Here is a 16,599-nt window from a genome sequence, read left to right as displayed (position 1 = left end):
GAAACCTCTGGATCTGGATCTCTTCTCACCATTTTTAGAGAAGACCAACCAGCACTGCACAAGTGGATTTGAGCAAGCAAAGCCTGGGCCCTGGCGAGTTAATGAATGTTTGTCATGAGAAAGGCGAGACTCTATGGAAACTGAAAACATTTCAGGAAAACTCCAAAACAGAAAAATCAAACCAGAAAAATGCCTATTTAATTTTAACCTTGACACCTTGGATTTCATCTTCCTATTGCCCAGGATCACTAAAAAGTGGATACATGATAAGGAATAATAAGTCTCAATTGTTTCAGTAAGACTTCTTTAAAAACTTACCAACGGGGCTTCCCTGGTGGCACAGTGGTTGAGAATCCACCTGTCGATGCAGGGGACACGGGTTCAAGCCCTGGTCCGGGACAATCCCACATGTCGTGGAGCAACTAAGCCCGTGCGCCACAACTACTGAGCCTGCGCTCTAGAGCCCACGAGCCACAACTACTGAAGCCCACACACCTAGAGCCCATGCTCCGCAATAAGAGAAGCCACCACAGTGAGAAGCCCATGCACCGCACGAAGAGTAGCCCCCACTCGCCGGGACTAGAGGAAAGCCCACACAGCAACAAAGACCCAACACAGCCAAAAATGAATAATTAAATAAATAAATTTATTAAAAAACCCTTACCTATGCAGAATAAGTGAACTACAGCCCAGAAATAACCATCTGGATCAAACTGTAACACAAGATTAAAAACAAAAAAAATTGGCTGTAAGTACAGACAAACGGGATCCAGCATGATGATCAGAAACACTAAACGTCAATGCACAGTGCCAGGCATGGTGCCAGACAGGACTCTGGGGCCTTGGACCAGTCCCTCCTTATTTCTCACCCGGTTGCCTACAACATTTCCTAACAGGGCTCCCTGCCTCCAGCATCTCTTTCCCCATCCCCCCCACTCCCCAGCACTGCATCTCTAAAAAGTAGACCTGATGGTGCCACCTATTGCTTAAAATCATCCAGCCATCCCCCAGTGACTTCAGGATGAAATCCAAACTCAGGACACCCAAGAATCCCTATGACAAGCTCCTATCAACCCAACCAGTCCCATCCACTGCCCATCCCCCTCCAGAGAAAGAGAACTTGCACTTCCCTGGCCAACTCAGCTGAGGGGCACTCCCGCCTCTTCTTCCCTTCCTTTTTCCATTTATCTCACCTGACACACTCTGTTTTACTTGTGACCTGTCTCTGTCTCCACCCCGCACTAGATGATTAATTCCAAGAGGGCAGGAATTTGCCCAGGGACGCACACATAGTAGGTGCTCAATAAAGTTGAATCACAGGCCACTCAGGACGCCTCTAGGGCTCTGTCCGTACCTGCCTTCTTCTCCTGGGTTGCTCCTCCTCATCCTTCAAGATTTAGGTACAGTAAGCAGAGCCTGGCTCCAGCATCAGAAAGATCCGGGTTAATTCTCTTGCCCCCTTCCCTTCCCCACATCCAAAAGACTATTGCCCATCTGCTATAAACTAGCATGGTAATTAAAAACATGTCTTTTGGGGCTTCCCTGGTGGTGCAGTGGTTGAGAGTCCGCCTGCCGATGCAGGGGACACGCGTTCGTGCCCCGGTCCGGGAGGATCCCACATGCCGCGGAGCAGCTGGGCCCGTGAGCCATGGCCGCTGAGCCTGCGCGTCCGGAGCCTGTGCTCCGCAACGGGAGAGGCCACAGCGGTGAGAGGACCACGTACCGCAAAAAAAACACATGTCTTTTGGAGGCAGACAAGTCTAGGTTTGAAGACTGGTTGTGCCACGATCTATACACTCACTATACCAAGCAGGTGAAAAAATTATTTTAATCTAAGTCTGTTTCTTCTTCTGTAAAATAGTAATCCTAACCATTCAAGGTTTGTTGTGAGAATTAAATGAAACAGAGCATACAGAGATCTCAGCACAGTGCCTGGCACACAAGTGTTCAATATATGATGGCTTTCATGTTTCTAATACTTGATATATTAACTGGAACAAAATAAAGGATCAGTGACTTAAAAAGAAAGAAAGAAAGAAAGAAAATAGAAAGATCTGGGTTAAATTCTAAAATCCCCACTTATTTGTTAGCTGGTGACCTTTTGGGCCTCGCTATTCTTCAGCTATGAAATGGAGATAATAATAGCTTGTACCCTTGTGGAATTGCTGTGAGATTAAATAGAATAAGGCACTAAAGCATTGGCACAGAGCCTGGCACACAGTAAGCTCCCTATAATTGCTCCCTATTCCTGCTCTGAGCCTCGAAGGATCCCACACCTCCCTGGACAGAGCCCTGGCCTTCCTGTGTTATAATTATCTGTTCATCGTCTGCCCCTTCCCCTTTGCTCTGACTAGACTCCAACTTCTGCCTGGATGATGGCAATTCCTCCTTGTGCCCCCAGAGCCTGGCTTGGTGCCTAACACTTGATGGGAACTGAATAAATGCTGGGGAAGAAAAGAAAGAAAAAAAGAGCCCGAAATGAGATGACTCCTGGAGGTGGGGGTGGGTTCTCAGAGCCTAATAAAGAAAAACTCAGTCTGACAAAGTGAAAATCACTGTGCAGATGAGGCCCTTGGGATGAGAGGAAAAGAAAACCAACTTCACCTCAGTGTGTGGGGCTGGAGTCATTTGGATGTGCAGGCCCTCCCAGCACGTACAGAGGGTGGACCGCCCCCATCACGGCACCCAGAGGCCCGAGGTCTGCGGGCTCCCCTGCTGCAGCCTGGGAGAAGGCAGAGACCTGAGGAGAGGTGTTGGCCTGGCCAAAAAGTGCCCTAGGGCCCCAAAAGTTTGCTTTTACATGCCTTTGTACAGGCCAAGGTTATCCTGCTCCTCAAAGGAAGGATTCGGAAATTCTGCTCATCCACGCAGGCTTCAGAGATACCTGGAAGGCAAAGTGAGTCCGCCTGAACTCACCTGGGAGTCGTTGAAGGGCAGGCACCCTGCAGCAGCCAGGAGGAAGAGGGCACTGTGGAGAGGAGGTAAACACGCAGCTTCACTTGTCAACATCAAGGGTGAGTCCCGGAGAGTGTGGAGGTTGAAATACACGGACTGGAGCTCGGATGAGGCAAAGATCTCGTGAGACCACACCCAATTCCCCCGTTCATCCTCTGAGAACCTCACTACCCATGTAGTTTTCAATTATGTGCTCTGCTGACACCAGTTTCTTCTCTGGGGCTCGGCTAGCCATCTTCCCAGAGACAGGCATTTGCAGGACATGTGCAAAAGAACAGCTGGCTCACTTGAGAAAAACAGTATATATAAAAGGAAACTTCTTTAAACTACCAATCCCCAAAAATACACTAGTGGAAAATTGGGCAAGCAGACTACAGTTGTTCCGCTTACCAATAAGAAAACACCACGGAAAGCACATTACAAACTTATCACCTTATCCAAATGATCAAACTTAACATCTCCAATAGCAGGACAGAGCTACATCATGTGCCTCCTGATACGATGTACTGAGAAGGGCACAACGTCACTCATGTGGTATTCCTGCCAAATATGCATAACCTGGACTGAATCACAAGGAAACACTGAGACAAACCCAAATTCAGGGATAGTCCACAAAACAATGGGCTTACACTATTCAAACTATGAAACCAATGAAAGGCAATAAAATGTCGAGAAACTGTTCCAGATTAAAGGATATGAAAGAGACATGACATCTTTGGGGGAAGAAGTTACTATAAAAGACAATATCGGGATCATTGGCCAAATTTGAACATCGACTCAATATTACATAACAGTATTGTATCCAATGTTAATTTTCTAAACTTAAACATTGCACTGTGGTTATAAAAGAGCTTCTTATTTTTAGGAGATACGCTTTGCAGTATTTAGGGGTAGAGTCATAACCCCTGCAACTTATTCTCAAATGGTTCAGAAAAGAGTAAGAATAATTATGTATATATTCTTACATATATATATGTATCATCTCCATATATATATGGAGAGAGAAAGAAAGCAAATACAAAAAACGTTATCAGTGGGTGAATCTAGATAAAAGGTATATGGGAGTTCATTGTAATATTCTTGGAGCTTTTCTATCGGTTTTAACTTTTTCCCAAATAAGGGAATTCCCTGGCGGTCCAGTAGTTAGGACTCGGCGCTTTCATTGCCAAGGGCAGGGGTTCAGTCCCTGGTTGGGGAACGAAGATCCTGCAAGCCACGAAGCGTGGCCAAAAAAAATAATAATAAAATAAAACAAACAAAAAAAGTTTCATTAGAAAAAAATCTCTTATACATACCAAAATATTTATGGCTGAAACGCTACAATGCCTGGGATTTGCTGAAATGAGGCGCTGGGTAGAGGCTTAAGTTGAAAACTGTTGAATCTGGGGGATGAGTCTACAGAGCTTCATTATACTGTTCTGTCTACTTTTATATCTGTTTAGAAATTTCCATAATAAAAGGTTCTTTTTATAATTCTTGCACAAAAAAGTAACATTGCCGATCACGATATTTTCACATTTTCTCATTCATTAGAAAGTCGATTTGGAGATACTTTTTGGCTTAGAAATCAGTGGTTTTTAGATGGTATATGGGCTTCATATACCAAAATATCTTGGCCTATAGCTTTTGCCAATCATTCTCTCCTCCGAAAGAAAGGCACCAGAAAACACAAAACCCAAAGGACCACGTGCTTTTTCCCCCCCTTTCCATTTTATGATGCAACAACATATTCAGGGTTGGGTCCCTTCTGACCATTGCATTACGCAGCGAGCAGCAAAGGATCAAAGACATAAATGGGGGCAGTGAATACAGCATTTTCACTGTTAGGGAACTTTATCATATGACATCTCACACCAGTATATGTTCTACATACATATCAAATTCTGTATTACTTACATATATCTACGTAATACACAACAGCCTGATACTCATAACCTAAGTACACTGGCAATAGTGATGTTAATCAGTTCTGTCCACACACACCCCACACACACACAGTCTTCACTGTTGTCATCACACATAGTGTGTAACCCTTAAAAGACTAGCATGGCTGCTGGGCCTGAGGCAGGAGGATGGGTACAGAGGAATCCTCAGAGCTGGGGCCTCAGGGCTTCAGGAAGGGCAGGACAACATGGGACAGGTTCTAACCACTCCAGTCCACCCACTCCTATAGCCTCGCCAACTTTAAAGGCACACACTCAAACAGCCTTGAGACAATTCCCTGGCACCCGACGGCTGAGGGATTCAGAGGTCAGGGTGGGGTGAGAGGAGGGAGGTTGTCCAGGAGGGTTTCTGGGACTGCACAGGAATAGGCAGGTTGTAGGCTGGGGGAGAGGAGAACCCTCATGGTTTTGGTGTCAGCCTGCAGTGGACAGAGGCTTTGGAGGATGCAGGATGCTTCCCCATCCACAGGCAATGAGCATTAGATCCCCTCAAGCAGACAAGCCCTCAGGGCTGAGGGGAGAAGTGCCAGGTGTGAGGCAGCCCCTGGTTTCCGCACGGAAATTGGCCTTGAGCTACACCTGATGACATCAGGCATAAATGGGTTTTAATGCCTCTCTTTAACACCTGCTAATCTTTTAAACAAGAGGATGCTTCCTGACAGTGGGATTTTTTTTTTCTTCAAGTAGCAGCCTGTAATAAAGGCAAAAAAAGGAGATTGGATGAAAGCCCAGAAATATATGAAACAAAAAGTCCTAAATCCACGTATCAAAACATTCTGCTGGTTTTCTATCTTCAGGACCGAGCTTCGCAGCTACTGCCGAGGAAGCAGGAAGCCACCAGAGGACAAGGCATCCAGGTCAGAATTAGCACAACAGGAGCACAGGGACCTGCCAGAGGGTCCATCCCAGTTCATGTTTCAGCTGGGAAAACTGAGGCACAGAGAGGTATGAAACCTGCCCACGGTCACGGTGCTGTGTGGCCCAAGACCACGACTCAGATCCGTGGATTCGCAGGCCAGTACTTTTCCACCATGGGAATTCTTAAAAACCCAATGAGGATCAAACATTATTTTTAAAACTTTAAGTCACTTCCATTTTTCCATTTTCATTCTTCATCAGTATTGCACAACTCTTAGTGAAATTCTGGGCATCAATGGCTGAAATCTAGCATGAGTTGTTTTCCCCTTAGGGATAAAATATTTCAGAAAAAAAAAAGAGCAAATTTGAGAATAAGACACAAAATAGGGATATGTGAGTGTCTGTAATAAATTCCTCTGTCAACTCTCAAGTATGAATTGTCAACAGACGGTTTCTCATCGAAGTTAATATCAGGTTAAATCTTCTATTTTAGATGTTTGTGCAGTTGTTTTTTGTTTTTTTTAAACTTACCTACAGATCTTTGCAGGAGATGTTTTCTGTATGAAAATAAAGAGACGTACAATTAGTCTTTGAAAACTCTTTTTTGTTCCCCTTAAAAGTAAATATTTAGATCAAGAGGCACATAAATTATGAATAAGTTTATTGGGGGCTTAACAACTTGCTGCACTTCAGTATTTATTGAGGCTTTTTCTGCTTGGACCAAACGAAGGATGACTCAGAGGTCCAGAGTTGAGTCACTTCGGCAAAGCACTCTGGATGAGTAGTTTTACCGCTCTCACCATTAGAACTATGTTTACCCACAAAAAAGCAAAATGACGCCACGCCCAAGCCTTCGAATATCTTACACACCATGAAAAGGAGAGAGAAATCAATGTACCCTGTGTAGGAAAAGAAATTAAGCTCTTGTTCAACTTCTCTTCCGGTCTGTCTCTTTAAATTTTCCTTTCATTAATCCAGCTCTGACCCTGAGCAGTGCTATAAATTCTCTGGTATGATGTGTAAATTAGGAAACAGAAAAAAGGAGAAGGGACATTTGACTCCATCCCTAGAGAGAAGGAAAAAAGGGCAGATTGGGGAAATCTAAAGTTGCCGTTTAGAGCTCCCTGAAATGAAGAAATTCTAATGCATACTCTACCTTTGTTACCTCCTTTTTATTGGTCAGTTTAAGGGAATTAGTCCTTGGCACTTGGGAAGAAAGCTCTTGCAGGAAGAAGCATAGATTTTTTTCATATTTGACAGGGGAAATGGTCAGGCAAGATAATAGATTAATTCTGGACATTTCAGAAGGATTATTTTGCTAGTTGAGGACAAACTGCAATTTTCTTTTACTCCAGCTCAGATAAAGTGTGAACTATGAACATATTGTTTAAAAATGAAGCACTCAAAGGGTACAAAATTTCAGTTATTATAAAATAAGCCAAGCCTGGGGATGAAACATACAGCGCGGTGACTATAGTTAACAGCAGTGTATTGTACTGAATATATTCGAAAGTTGCTAAGAGAGTAGATCTTAAAACTTCTCATCACAAGAGAAACAAATGCGTGGTGATGGATGTTAACTAGATTTATTGTGGCGATCATTTCGAAATATATACAAACATTGAATCATTATATTGAACACCTGAAACAAATATAATTTTATCTGTCAATTATATCTCAATTTTTTAAAAAAGTAAAGCACTGGCAAGAGAAACGTGTGGTTTGCTATGAAGGTTATCTTAAGCTTTCATGTGTGACTAAATAATCCACGTTGCATTGTTTTAATAAACACACGATGTTGTGTGTACAAAGCAGTGGCTCCCATCTTTAGATCCTTTGTTACCTCTTATACGTTATCTTTCATCTTTGTGGAACCGGCCTCAGCAGAGACCAAAGGCAAAGCCAACCTTGACTCCACTGCCCCCCAGTGGGGACACTTATTCCTTCAGTACAGAAAGGATGACACACGCAGAGGTGACCTGGCTCCCACCTGGATAATTGCCCCCAACATGGGAACACGTGTCACTAAAAGATTCTGAGCTAAATAAAGCTGACATCTCCAGAGTTCGGAGGAAGAGAAGGAATGGAGAGGATGGAAACAAAAAGGATGCTCAACTCTTCCATGAGTGACATGTTCACCAGCAGGTGCTAGGGGGCTTCCGTTACAGGGCAGCAAATCAACCCTAGTGCCTGAAGGAGTTTGCCCATCCCACAGAGGAGAGTCCTTTTTATTTTGACCTCCTCTGACTACAGGAGCCCAGAACCTGAGACATGGAGAGTGAAAACCAGCAAGACATTCATTACAGAGCTCCCAGCCCCCAAGGCTCCAAGAGCAACCGAGGAGTCTGTGTCCGAGATTCCCCTCTGCAAGCCCTTCGGTCCCCAAATCACCCAGTGATAAGTCCTAACGACATCTCAGCTCTGCGTGGGTCACTATAACTCCTCAAAAGTCACGTTGCCAAAGTCACAGTAAGTAGCTGACGCTGCTCTGGGTGAGCTAACGCGCTCTGAGGACTGCTGGTGCTGTCCTAGGTGCTCGACACATATTGACTCGTGTCACTACGGGTTAATGTACAGTCCTGGGTTACGTGCTAGGATTCTGAGGCACAGAGAAATCAGGTAAGTTGCTTGGGATCACAGGGTGTGCGCCCAGGCAATCGACCTCCAGAGTCTGATCCTTTTGGACTCTATTCTGTCACAGCCAGTCCTGCAGTGACACCCACCGGCCCTTTCAGGCCACTGGCCTTCATTGGCTGCTTCCTCTCTGCCTGGAGTGCCCAGAAAATTCCTACCCATTTGTGTGACTGGGTTCAAATCTGGCCCTTGGAAGCAGACTTACCAGCGGTTGCCCCCCAGTGCACCCACACGCCTGTTCCAGCCCATAGGACATTCTATGGGCATCCCAGCACCTGTTTACATGTCAGCTCACCATTCAGCCTGAGTTCTGTGAGGGTGATAAATGTGTCTCTCCACATCTGTAGCTGTAGAGCTAGCAAGATGTTTGACATGTAGCATATACTTCATAAATGTTGAGCGAACCAATGAATGAATAGCAGTATTCTAAGGTTAAACCGTGACAAATATATCTGCAAGTTATTAAGACTAATTCCACAAGCCACACGCTAACTTAGAGTCAAACTGTGTGCCTCTGTGTGTGCACATACACAAACAACTAGTTATGGATGGTGACAATGAACCACAGCCCAGATAGAGCTTATTCTCATCATCTGGGAGCAAGGTCATGAAGAGGTCAACTCTACTCTCCCAAGGCCATTCTAGGGAAACCTGACACATAACGGACCAAAGAGCCCACGTCCGGAGTCACAGGTCAAGTCTGAGAGACAGCGTCCAACCACGTTCCTCATGACACCTGGTCGCTTGGTCGTGGCTCCAGGCTGAATGCTCAGGAATGTAAATCGTATGAAGAACATATCACGGTCATCTTCATCACAGAGCAGATTTTAACGCCAAACTACTAGAAACCACCTACAAATCTACAAACAGGGACCGGCCAACACACTGCATTCCACGTGGAGAGAAATGAGGCATTTAGGGATTCCGACAAATCGATCAATGGAAAAACAGGACGTATTTTATCATTTCTGTAAATATTCTACATATGTCTGAACTGAATGAATGAAGTCGTTTCCTCTAGGAAGTAAGATCACAGTTGATTTCTGCCATTTTTTTTCTCTGCATTTTCTACGACTTATTACATCTTATGATATTCATAAAGGAAAGAAAGGGTTTTTTAAAAAAATAACTAAATAGATATGTAACCCACTCAATTGTTTCCTAATTTGCCCTGACAAGAAATGATGTTGTTTTGTGTCAGTAAGGAAATGGAGTCGAAGATTCACAATATTTTGGTATTTACCCAATTGCTTCCGAGGAAAGGTCCTCTTGGCCTGGGAGTCTGACCCTTGCGCTCTGCTTGGTGGAAATACACTGAGGACCCTCCAGCTCCATGTCCCACCCTCACCTTCACCTACCTGATCTGACTTGTCCATCAAGAAGCAATACCCCATGGAGGGACTTCCCTGGCGGTCCAGTGGTTAAGACAGCACACTTCCAATGCAGGGGGTGCAGGTTCTATCCCTGGTCAGGGCATTAAGAACCCACATGCCACATGGTGTGGCCCCCCCCAAAAAAGAAAGAAGCAGTATCCCATGAAGATGGCTGGATCTCATCCCTAGACCAGGTAAATCTTCATTTTTAATTCACACAAAAGGTATCCATTTTGTGAATAAGAAGTCTTCTTTGGAATTTGAGTGGAATTGAGTCAGGGTCTGACTAGTCTCCCAGAACTTGAGCAGCTCCTGGAACCTAAGTGACCAGTTAGTGAATATTTCAGCTCAGCTCCAGTCCTTGGGCTGAGACCTGGGGCTCCAAAAAACACCCAACCACAGGGTCACTGCAATGAGAGGGCTGGAAGCAGGCAGAGACACAGGGAAAATCATACTGTATTTCACTGAATTTCAGATGCCACTGATTGTAAAATTAGTATTTTTTATACTACTAAGAAAAAAAAACCAACAAACATTAGACCAGGACATACCATTGACTATAAAACCACCCTGATTTTAGATCGTGAAAACTTATTTTTTATTTTTTAAAGAATTATTTTATTTTTACTTATTTATTTTTTTGACCACACTACGCAGCACGTGGGATCTTAGTTCCCTGACCAGGGATCGAACTTGTGCCTCCTGCAGTGGAAGCACTTAACCACTGGACCGCCAGGGAAGTCCCGAGAGTGAAAATGTTAGATGTGAGAAAAAGCAGCACATGTTAGAATTGATGAAATATGGAAATTGCAAGCTGGTGATACGTAAAATGTCAGCTGAAGGTGCCCAAGCTGCCTGAGGTGTCGGGGAAGGTTCCCACGGCAGGCAGATTAGCCTAAAGTACGGAGCCTCGCCGGAGTCACTACAGGCTTCCCTCGCCTCCTGCAATCCGTTCTCCTCCGCAGAAACTGGGGGAGCTTTTAACACTGTGAAGCTGCACAGTGTCTGTGGGCCTTATAACCCAACCGGTTCCTCCCAGTGCACTCAGCCTAAATCCCAAATTCCTAGCTCAGCCCCAAAGGCCCGTCTCCAGCCTCGTCCTAAGCGCCCCCTCTCTTTCTCATCAAGCTTCAGCCACACAGCCCAGAATGACTTCCACCAAGTCCCTTCCTATGTCTGGTCCTTTGCATCTGCTGCTTCCTCTTCCAGGGAGCCCTCCCCTCCCCACCATGTCTAACTCCTGTTCATCCTTTGTCTGTTTTTAATGTCACTTCCCCAGAGTGGCCTGCTGTGGCCACACAACCGAGCAGGTGGGTCTAATTCTTAGTTTAATGTCTGTCTCCCCTTCTGGGCTGATGCTCTATAAAGAGCAGCAATCATGCCTCTTGCTTACGACTGTAGACCCAGGCCTGGCAGGGTGGCCACATACGCAGGGATGTAGAAATATTCATAGAGTGAATGGGACAGGGGTGCACGAAGAGGTTTGCTGACAGATCAGAGGAGAGAAACACTACGACATGGTCTAGGGAAAGTGAGAAGTTTGGTTGTGGCTGGAATTTCTGAAGCCAGAGAGGTGGATGGGGCCCAGGTGGTAAAGGGCTTTGCAGGCCTCCAGGTAGCTTCTGGGTGGTCCTGAAGGGCTGTATGTAGGGGGACATGATCAGATCCATGTGTCAGAAAGGTCCCTCGGGAGTGTTGGTGTGTGGAGTGGCCTTGGCCACAGGAAAGGTGTCTCTCTGTCCCTGGCACACCTGTAAGAAGTGTGCTGCCTGCATGGCCCACTAGCCTCTCTCAAGCTTAAAAGTTCCAAAATTTTGATGTGAAGTCATCTGAAACAGGCAGATGTTAGAAAAAAGGAACTCTCAAAACAGGTACCAAACTAAAACCACCAATCACGTTAAAAATCATAGCTAAACTACATAGTAGGTACAAAGCACCTACTATGTGCCGGAAAGTGTTGGGAGCACCTACTAGCACCTGTGCTGCATGGTGTCCTCCCAACGACTCTTTGAGTGGGTGTCATTTCTCTCCCCTTTTCATGGATGGAGGCCCGGAAGGTGAGGAAACGTGTTCCAACTGGTGGAAGGCAGAGCTGGGGTCGGGAGGAAAAGAGGATGTCCACAGGGTGGGCTAAAGCTCCCAGCACCCTGTGGGAAGCTCGCCAAATATTTCCTCATGGTGATGGGATGCGGTGGGGGGAGGGGGGAATGCCCCACCACCACCATCCAGGCCCACAGTCATCTCTACCTCGGCCCCCCAGGCCCTGGCTCAGCGCTGGCCTGGGGTTGAGGTCCATTCAGACCCACAAGCATCCCCACGTATGTTTGGTGAACTGAAGGGATGTCAAAACCGTGATCCTTGAAATTAGTGACCACCGTCAGGCAGGCCTGACTGGAAACAGATGGCAGGAAAAGGCAGACACTAATCTGGACCATACATAAAAAGCACGTCTTTGAAATTTCAAGCAAGGGAAGTGAAACTAGCCTTTTGCGTAATCATTTACCTCTTTCTGAAAACACTTCTGGTGCCCACAGATTATAACTTCGGCTACATTATGCAAAGTGAGAAACACAGGAATGGCCTGAAAGAAAACAAAGGAATAAGCATGAAAATATTTTCTTGGATCTCATAATTACATAATTCTTGGTTTATGCTTAAAAATAAAGATCTGTGGGTACTTTTGGCATTCACGTTGATACTGCTCTCCAGCAAAAACTCTTCTGCGTGGATCAGTGCTCTTGCTTGCAGCACTGTGCTCAGTAGGGTGGATGCACAGGCTCCCCTCTTACGGGTATTCTCATCATTTATTAAGCACCTACTGTGTGTCAGGTGCCATGCCAGGTGCAGGGGACACATCCTGTGAACAGCTGGACACATGTTAGAGAGGCTGTCCCTATTGAGGTAAGAGCTCTGACCGAATGCACAGAAAGGCATGACCAACCCAGTGTGGGCAGAGCACACCTTCTCGGAGGAAGCGAAGTCCAAAGTCTAAACGGGAACAGAATGATGAACTGGAATGAGCCCAGGGACTTCCCTGGTGGTCCACTGGTTAATACTCCGCACTCCCAACGCAGGGGACGTGGGTTCGATATCTGGTTGGGGAACTGAGATCCTGCATGACGCATGGCACGGCCAAAGGGAAAAAAGAAAAAAAAAAGAATGAGCCCAGCAAAAAGAGACAAGGTGGGAGAGGGCTGGAGGCACACACAAGGGCCCAGAGGAGCGAGGAAGCCCACCTCCTCGGGGAACCAGGGGGAGTTGAGAGGGGTGGAATATAGTGTGGAAGGGAAAAGTGGGGGAGAGGAAGGTGGAGAGGTAATCATGGGCCTTATCAGGGAATCGGGACCATCCCAAGGACCACAAGACACTGAAGAGTTTAAAGCCCACCGTGCATGATTTGATCTGTGCGTTTAGGGGACCTTGGAATGCTGGGTGGGGCAAAGGAGGCAGAGATGGTTGCGAAAGTTCAGTGGTGTGGTAGACGGAAAAATGGCCCTCCAAACTATAGCTGCAGCCTAGTCCCTGGAACCCATGAATATCACCTCATAGGGTGAAAGAAGGGCCTTTGCAAATGGGATTAAGGTGAGAATCTGGAGGTGGGGAGATTACTCTGGATTACCTGGGTGGGTCCCAAATGCAAACACAGATCTCCTCCTAAGAGATAGGCAGAGATCTGACACACACAGAGGAGGAGGCGATGTGACCCCAGAGGCAGAGACTGGAATGATGCAGCCACGAGCCAAGGAGTGCCAGCAGCCACCAGAAGCTGGAAGAGAGACGCAAGGAGCAGATTCTCCCCTAGAGCCTCTGGAGGGAGCGCAGCTCTGCTGACACACCTTGGTACTCACTTCAGACCCCTGGCCTCCAGAACTGGGAGAGAATAAATTTCTGTTGTTTTAAGCCACCTAGGTAGGTGGTAATTTGTTACAGCAGCTACAGGAAACTAATACAAGGAATGACAAGACGGTGGCCTGAACTTGGTAGTGGCAGCGAAGATGGAGAAAAGTGGCCACATGAGGGAAATATTTAGGAGACTGAACTGCAGTAAATGATGGGATAACTGGGATCAACTTTGTACCCCAAAAAAGGGGGGGGAGGGAGAAGATATAAAAAAAGGTAACACTCCAGTGGGTTATCAAGATACACAGAGTACCCACTGCACATTGACTATCGCTGGGCTGTTTGCTAAGAACAGCAGTCTTTCCTAATTTGATAGATAATCTTGACAAGGTAAAGGGGAGGGATTAAGGGGTGAGGGATTGTGCTATTGTCTTTGTTGCTGCTGCTGATGATAATGTCTCCTGGAAAGCAGAAAAAGATCAAGAATAATGCATGGGTTTTGGCATCAGCTGGGCTTCAGGCTCCAGCTCCACCATCTGCTAGTGGAGCAGGGCACGTATTCAAACAGTTTGCCCCTCTGTAGTATGAGGATAACAATATCTACAACCTGGAGCTATAGGGAGGAACGATGGAAATAATGCAGGAGCACTGCATGAAGGCTGTCAATATTAAGAGGTACCAAGCCCACGCTTAGTGGCATCGATGGAGGACCCTGAGCTGGGAAATTATTCCAGCTTGGAGGAATCTTAAGTGGGTCTTTAAGCAGATGTTGCTGCCCAACCACTTCCAGATGGATTTATTCTTTATCTTTTGGCTGCGTTGGGTCTTTATTACTGCGTGCAGGTTTTTCTCTAGTTGCGATGAGCGGGGGCTACTCTTCGTTGCGGTGCACGGGCTTCTCATTGTGGTGGCTTCTCTTGTTGTGGACCACAGGCTCTAGGAGCGGGCTTCAGTAGTTGTGGCACGTGGGCTCAGTAGTTGTGGCTCGCGGGCTCTAGAGCGCAGGCTCGGTAGTTGTGGCGCACGGGCTTAGTTGCTCTGCGGCATGTGGGATCTTCCCGGACCAGGGCTTGAACCCGGGTCCCCTGCATTGGCAGGTGGATTCTTAACCACTGTGCCACCTGGGAAGTCCCTGGGAGTATATGTTTTTACCTTGTCTTTAAGACTTTTATAACTGTATCGCTCTGCCCTATTTTGGTATTTTGTTCTAACTTGCACTGTTTCATTTCATTCTGAGCTCTCACCTTACATTTTTCTTGCCTTTTTAATGTTCTCTACTCCTTTAAAAGTGCAGCTGAAACTTTTTTCCTTTTAAAATCATCCTTATTTTAATTATTTTCTATGTTTTTCATCTTTTGTGCTTCTTTTTATCCCTCTTAAAACAATTATTCTTTATGTATTTTAAGATTATTAAAGAGATTTTTTTTTAATTGGCTTTATCCATTGGGCTCATGTTTGGAAAACGTGGGCCCTGGCCTTCTAGGTCTGAGCCTAAGAAGATAGCACAGAAAATCTTAGAGAGGTTAACCCTGTGGTACATGACATGAAAATGACAGGGCAACCTGGATCTTATTTATTTAAAATAAAGCCCTGATTTAAAATGCTTTTGCCTCCTTGACTATAAAATCTGTAAGGAAACGAGATTTAGGGTGACTCTAGACGCTAACTCTAGACTTCAAGGAGGCTTAATTTTCTCAATTTTATAAACTGTGGACAGGTTTCTCCATCTGCCTAGGAGATTCTGATCAGATTCTGGAAAAGGATCTATTTACACATACAGAACTGATTTTACTTTATTTTTTATTCTATTTTATTTTTAATTTTTTAAAAGAAAGTTGCCTTTTAATTTTTTTAATTAAAAATTTTTTTTTAAATATTTATTTATTAATTATTTTTGGCTGCACCGGGTCTTAGTTGCAGCATACAAGATCTTTAGTTGCAGCATGTGGGTTCCTTAGTTGTGGCATGTGAACTCTTAGTTGAGTCATGCATGCAGGATCTATTTCCCCAACCACGGATGGAACCCAGGCTCCCTGCATTGGGAGCGCGGAGTCTTAACCACTGGACCACCAGGGAAGTCCCCAGAACTGATATTAAAGTTCTCTAATAATAGATACCAACAATGTGTTCAGCACAGTGCTAATTATTTTAATTGCATTCTCTTATTTAAACCATATATCAACAACTGTATCCACGGATGCTTGTTGCCCTGATTTACAGACAAGGAAACTGAAGCTTAATGGGGCAGCTTGCTGGCGAGCTCACAACTAGTTCTGGGTATGACTCCATGACTCCAACCCAGTAACGGCAACGCCCACGCTCCCAGTCTCAATGTTATGGAGCCAAATTACAGCAAGCCCCCAGTATAAACTTCCTGGACCTACAACTGTGCAATGTCCAATACCATTGTGTTCCAAATCCTGCCAGTCTGCTTCCTCCAGCAATATAACTGGTATGATCTAAAACAGATGACCTCGGAGTAAACTCTATGCCATTTTTTAAAGGGATATCTTCCATTTCCACTTAAAAATTTTTTAATCTGAATTTCTCAAGCCATTTTTTCGACTGAGGAGCTAACAGGCTTTAGAAACAGTAATTCTACGACTGATTTTATCAGCCTCCATAGAGATCTATCAAAAACAGTATTAAGGCAGTCTACAATTTATGATTACTGATTTTCGCTTGGCCTCCACCTCTGTGCATGAAGCCCCAGTCTGAACTACGTTATTAGTTCAAGAGACTCCAGTGACTGATTATTTTAGAAAACCTGCCTTTTATCTTTATGGAGTGAGGTTCAGCAGGACTTATTTTTGTGAAATCAGACAGAAGTTCTGAGAAATGAGGACTTCCCTGGCAATCCAGTGGTTAAGACTCTGCGCTTCCACTGCAGGGGGCACAGGCTCGATCCCTGGTTGGGGAAATAAGATCCCACAAGCCACACGGTGCAGGCAAAAAAAACAAAATAAAAAGTTCTGAGATATGATAACAATAATAGC

The 16,599-nt window shown here is 45.3% G+C and overlaps 1 protein-coding gene across 6 annotated transcripts in view; it reads right to left on the bottom strand.

Annotated features, from left to right (window-relative positions):
* Window positions 1-16,599, bottom strand: part of SLC35D4 (solute carrier family 35 member D4) — a 107,887-nt gene that overhangs the window by 58,650 nt on the left and 32,638 nt on the right. For all 6 annotated transcript variants that reach the window (XR_003004928.1, XR_003004929.1, XM_024757929.1 and 3 more), the window contains exons 5-8: window positions 12,267-12,344; window positions 6,288-6,313; window positions 2,917-2,968; window positions 665-713 (exon numbers count right to left, since the gene is read on the bottom strand). Coding sequence is in view for 4 of the 6 variants with exons in the window: in XM_024757929.1 (XP_024613697.1) it covers window positions 665-713; window positions 2,917-2,968; window positions 6,288-6,313; window positions 12,267-12,344 (205 nt within the window). In the remaining 2 variants the exon portion in view is untranslated. The remainder of the gene's footprint in view (window positions 1-664; window positions 714-2,916; window positions 2,969-6,287; window positions 6,314-12,266; window positions 12,345-16,599) is intronic.

This window comes from Neophocaena asiaeorientalis, unplaced genomic scaffold, assembly GCF_003031525.2.
Source record: "Neophocaena asiaeorientalis asiaeorientalis breed wild unplaced genomic scaffold, Neophocaena_asiaeorientalis_V1.1 scaffold142, whole genome shotgun sequence".
NCBI lineage: Eukaryota > Metazoa > Chordata > Mammalia > Artiodactyla > Phocoenidae > Neophocaena > Neophocaena asiaeorientalis.
This window is presented reverse-complemented; position numbering and strand designations above follow the sequence as displayed.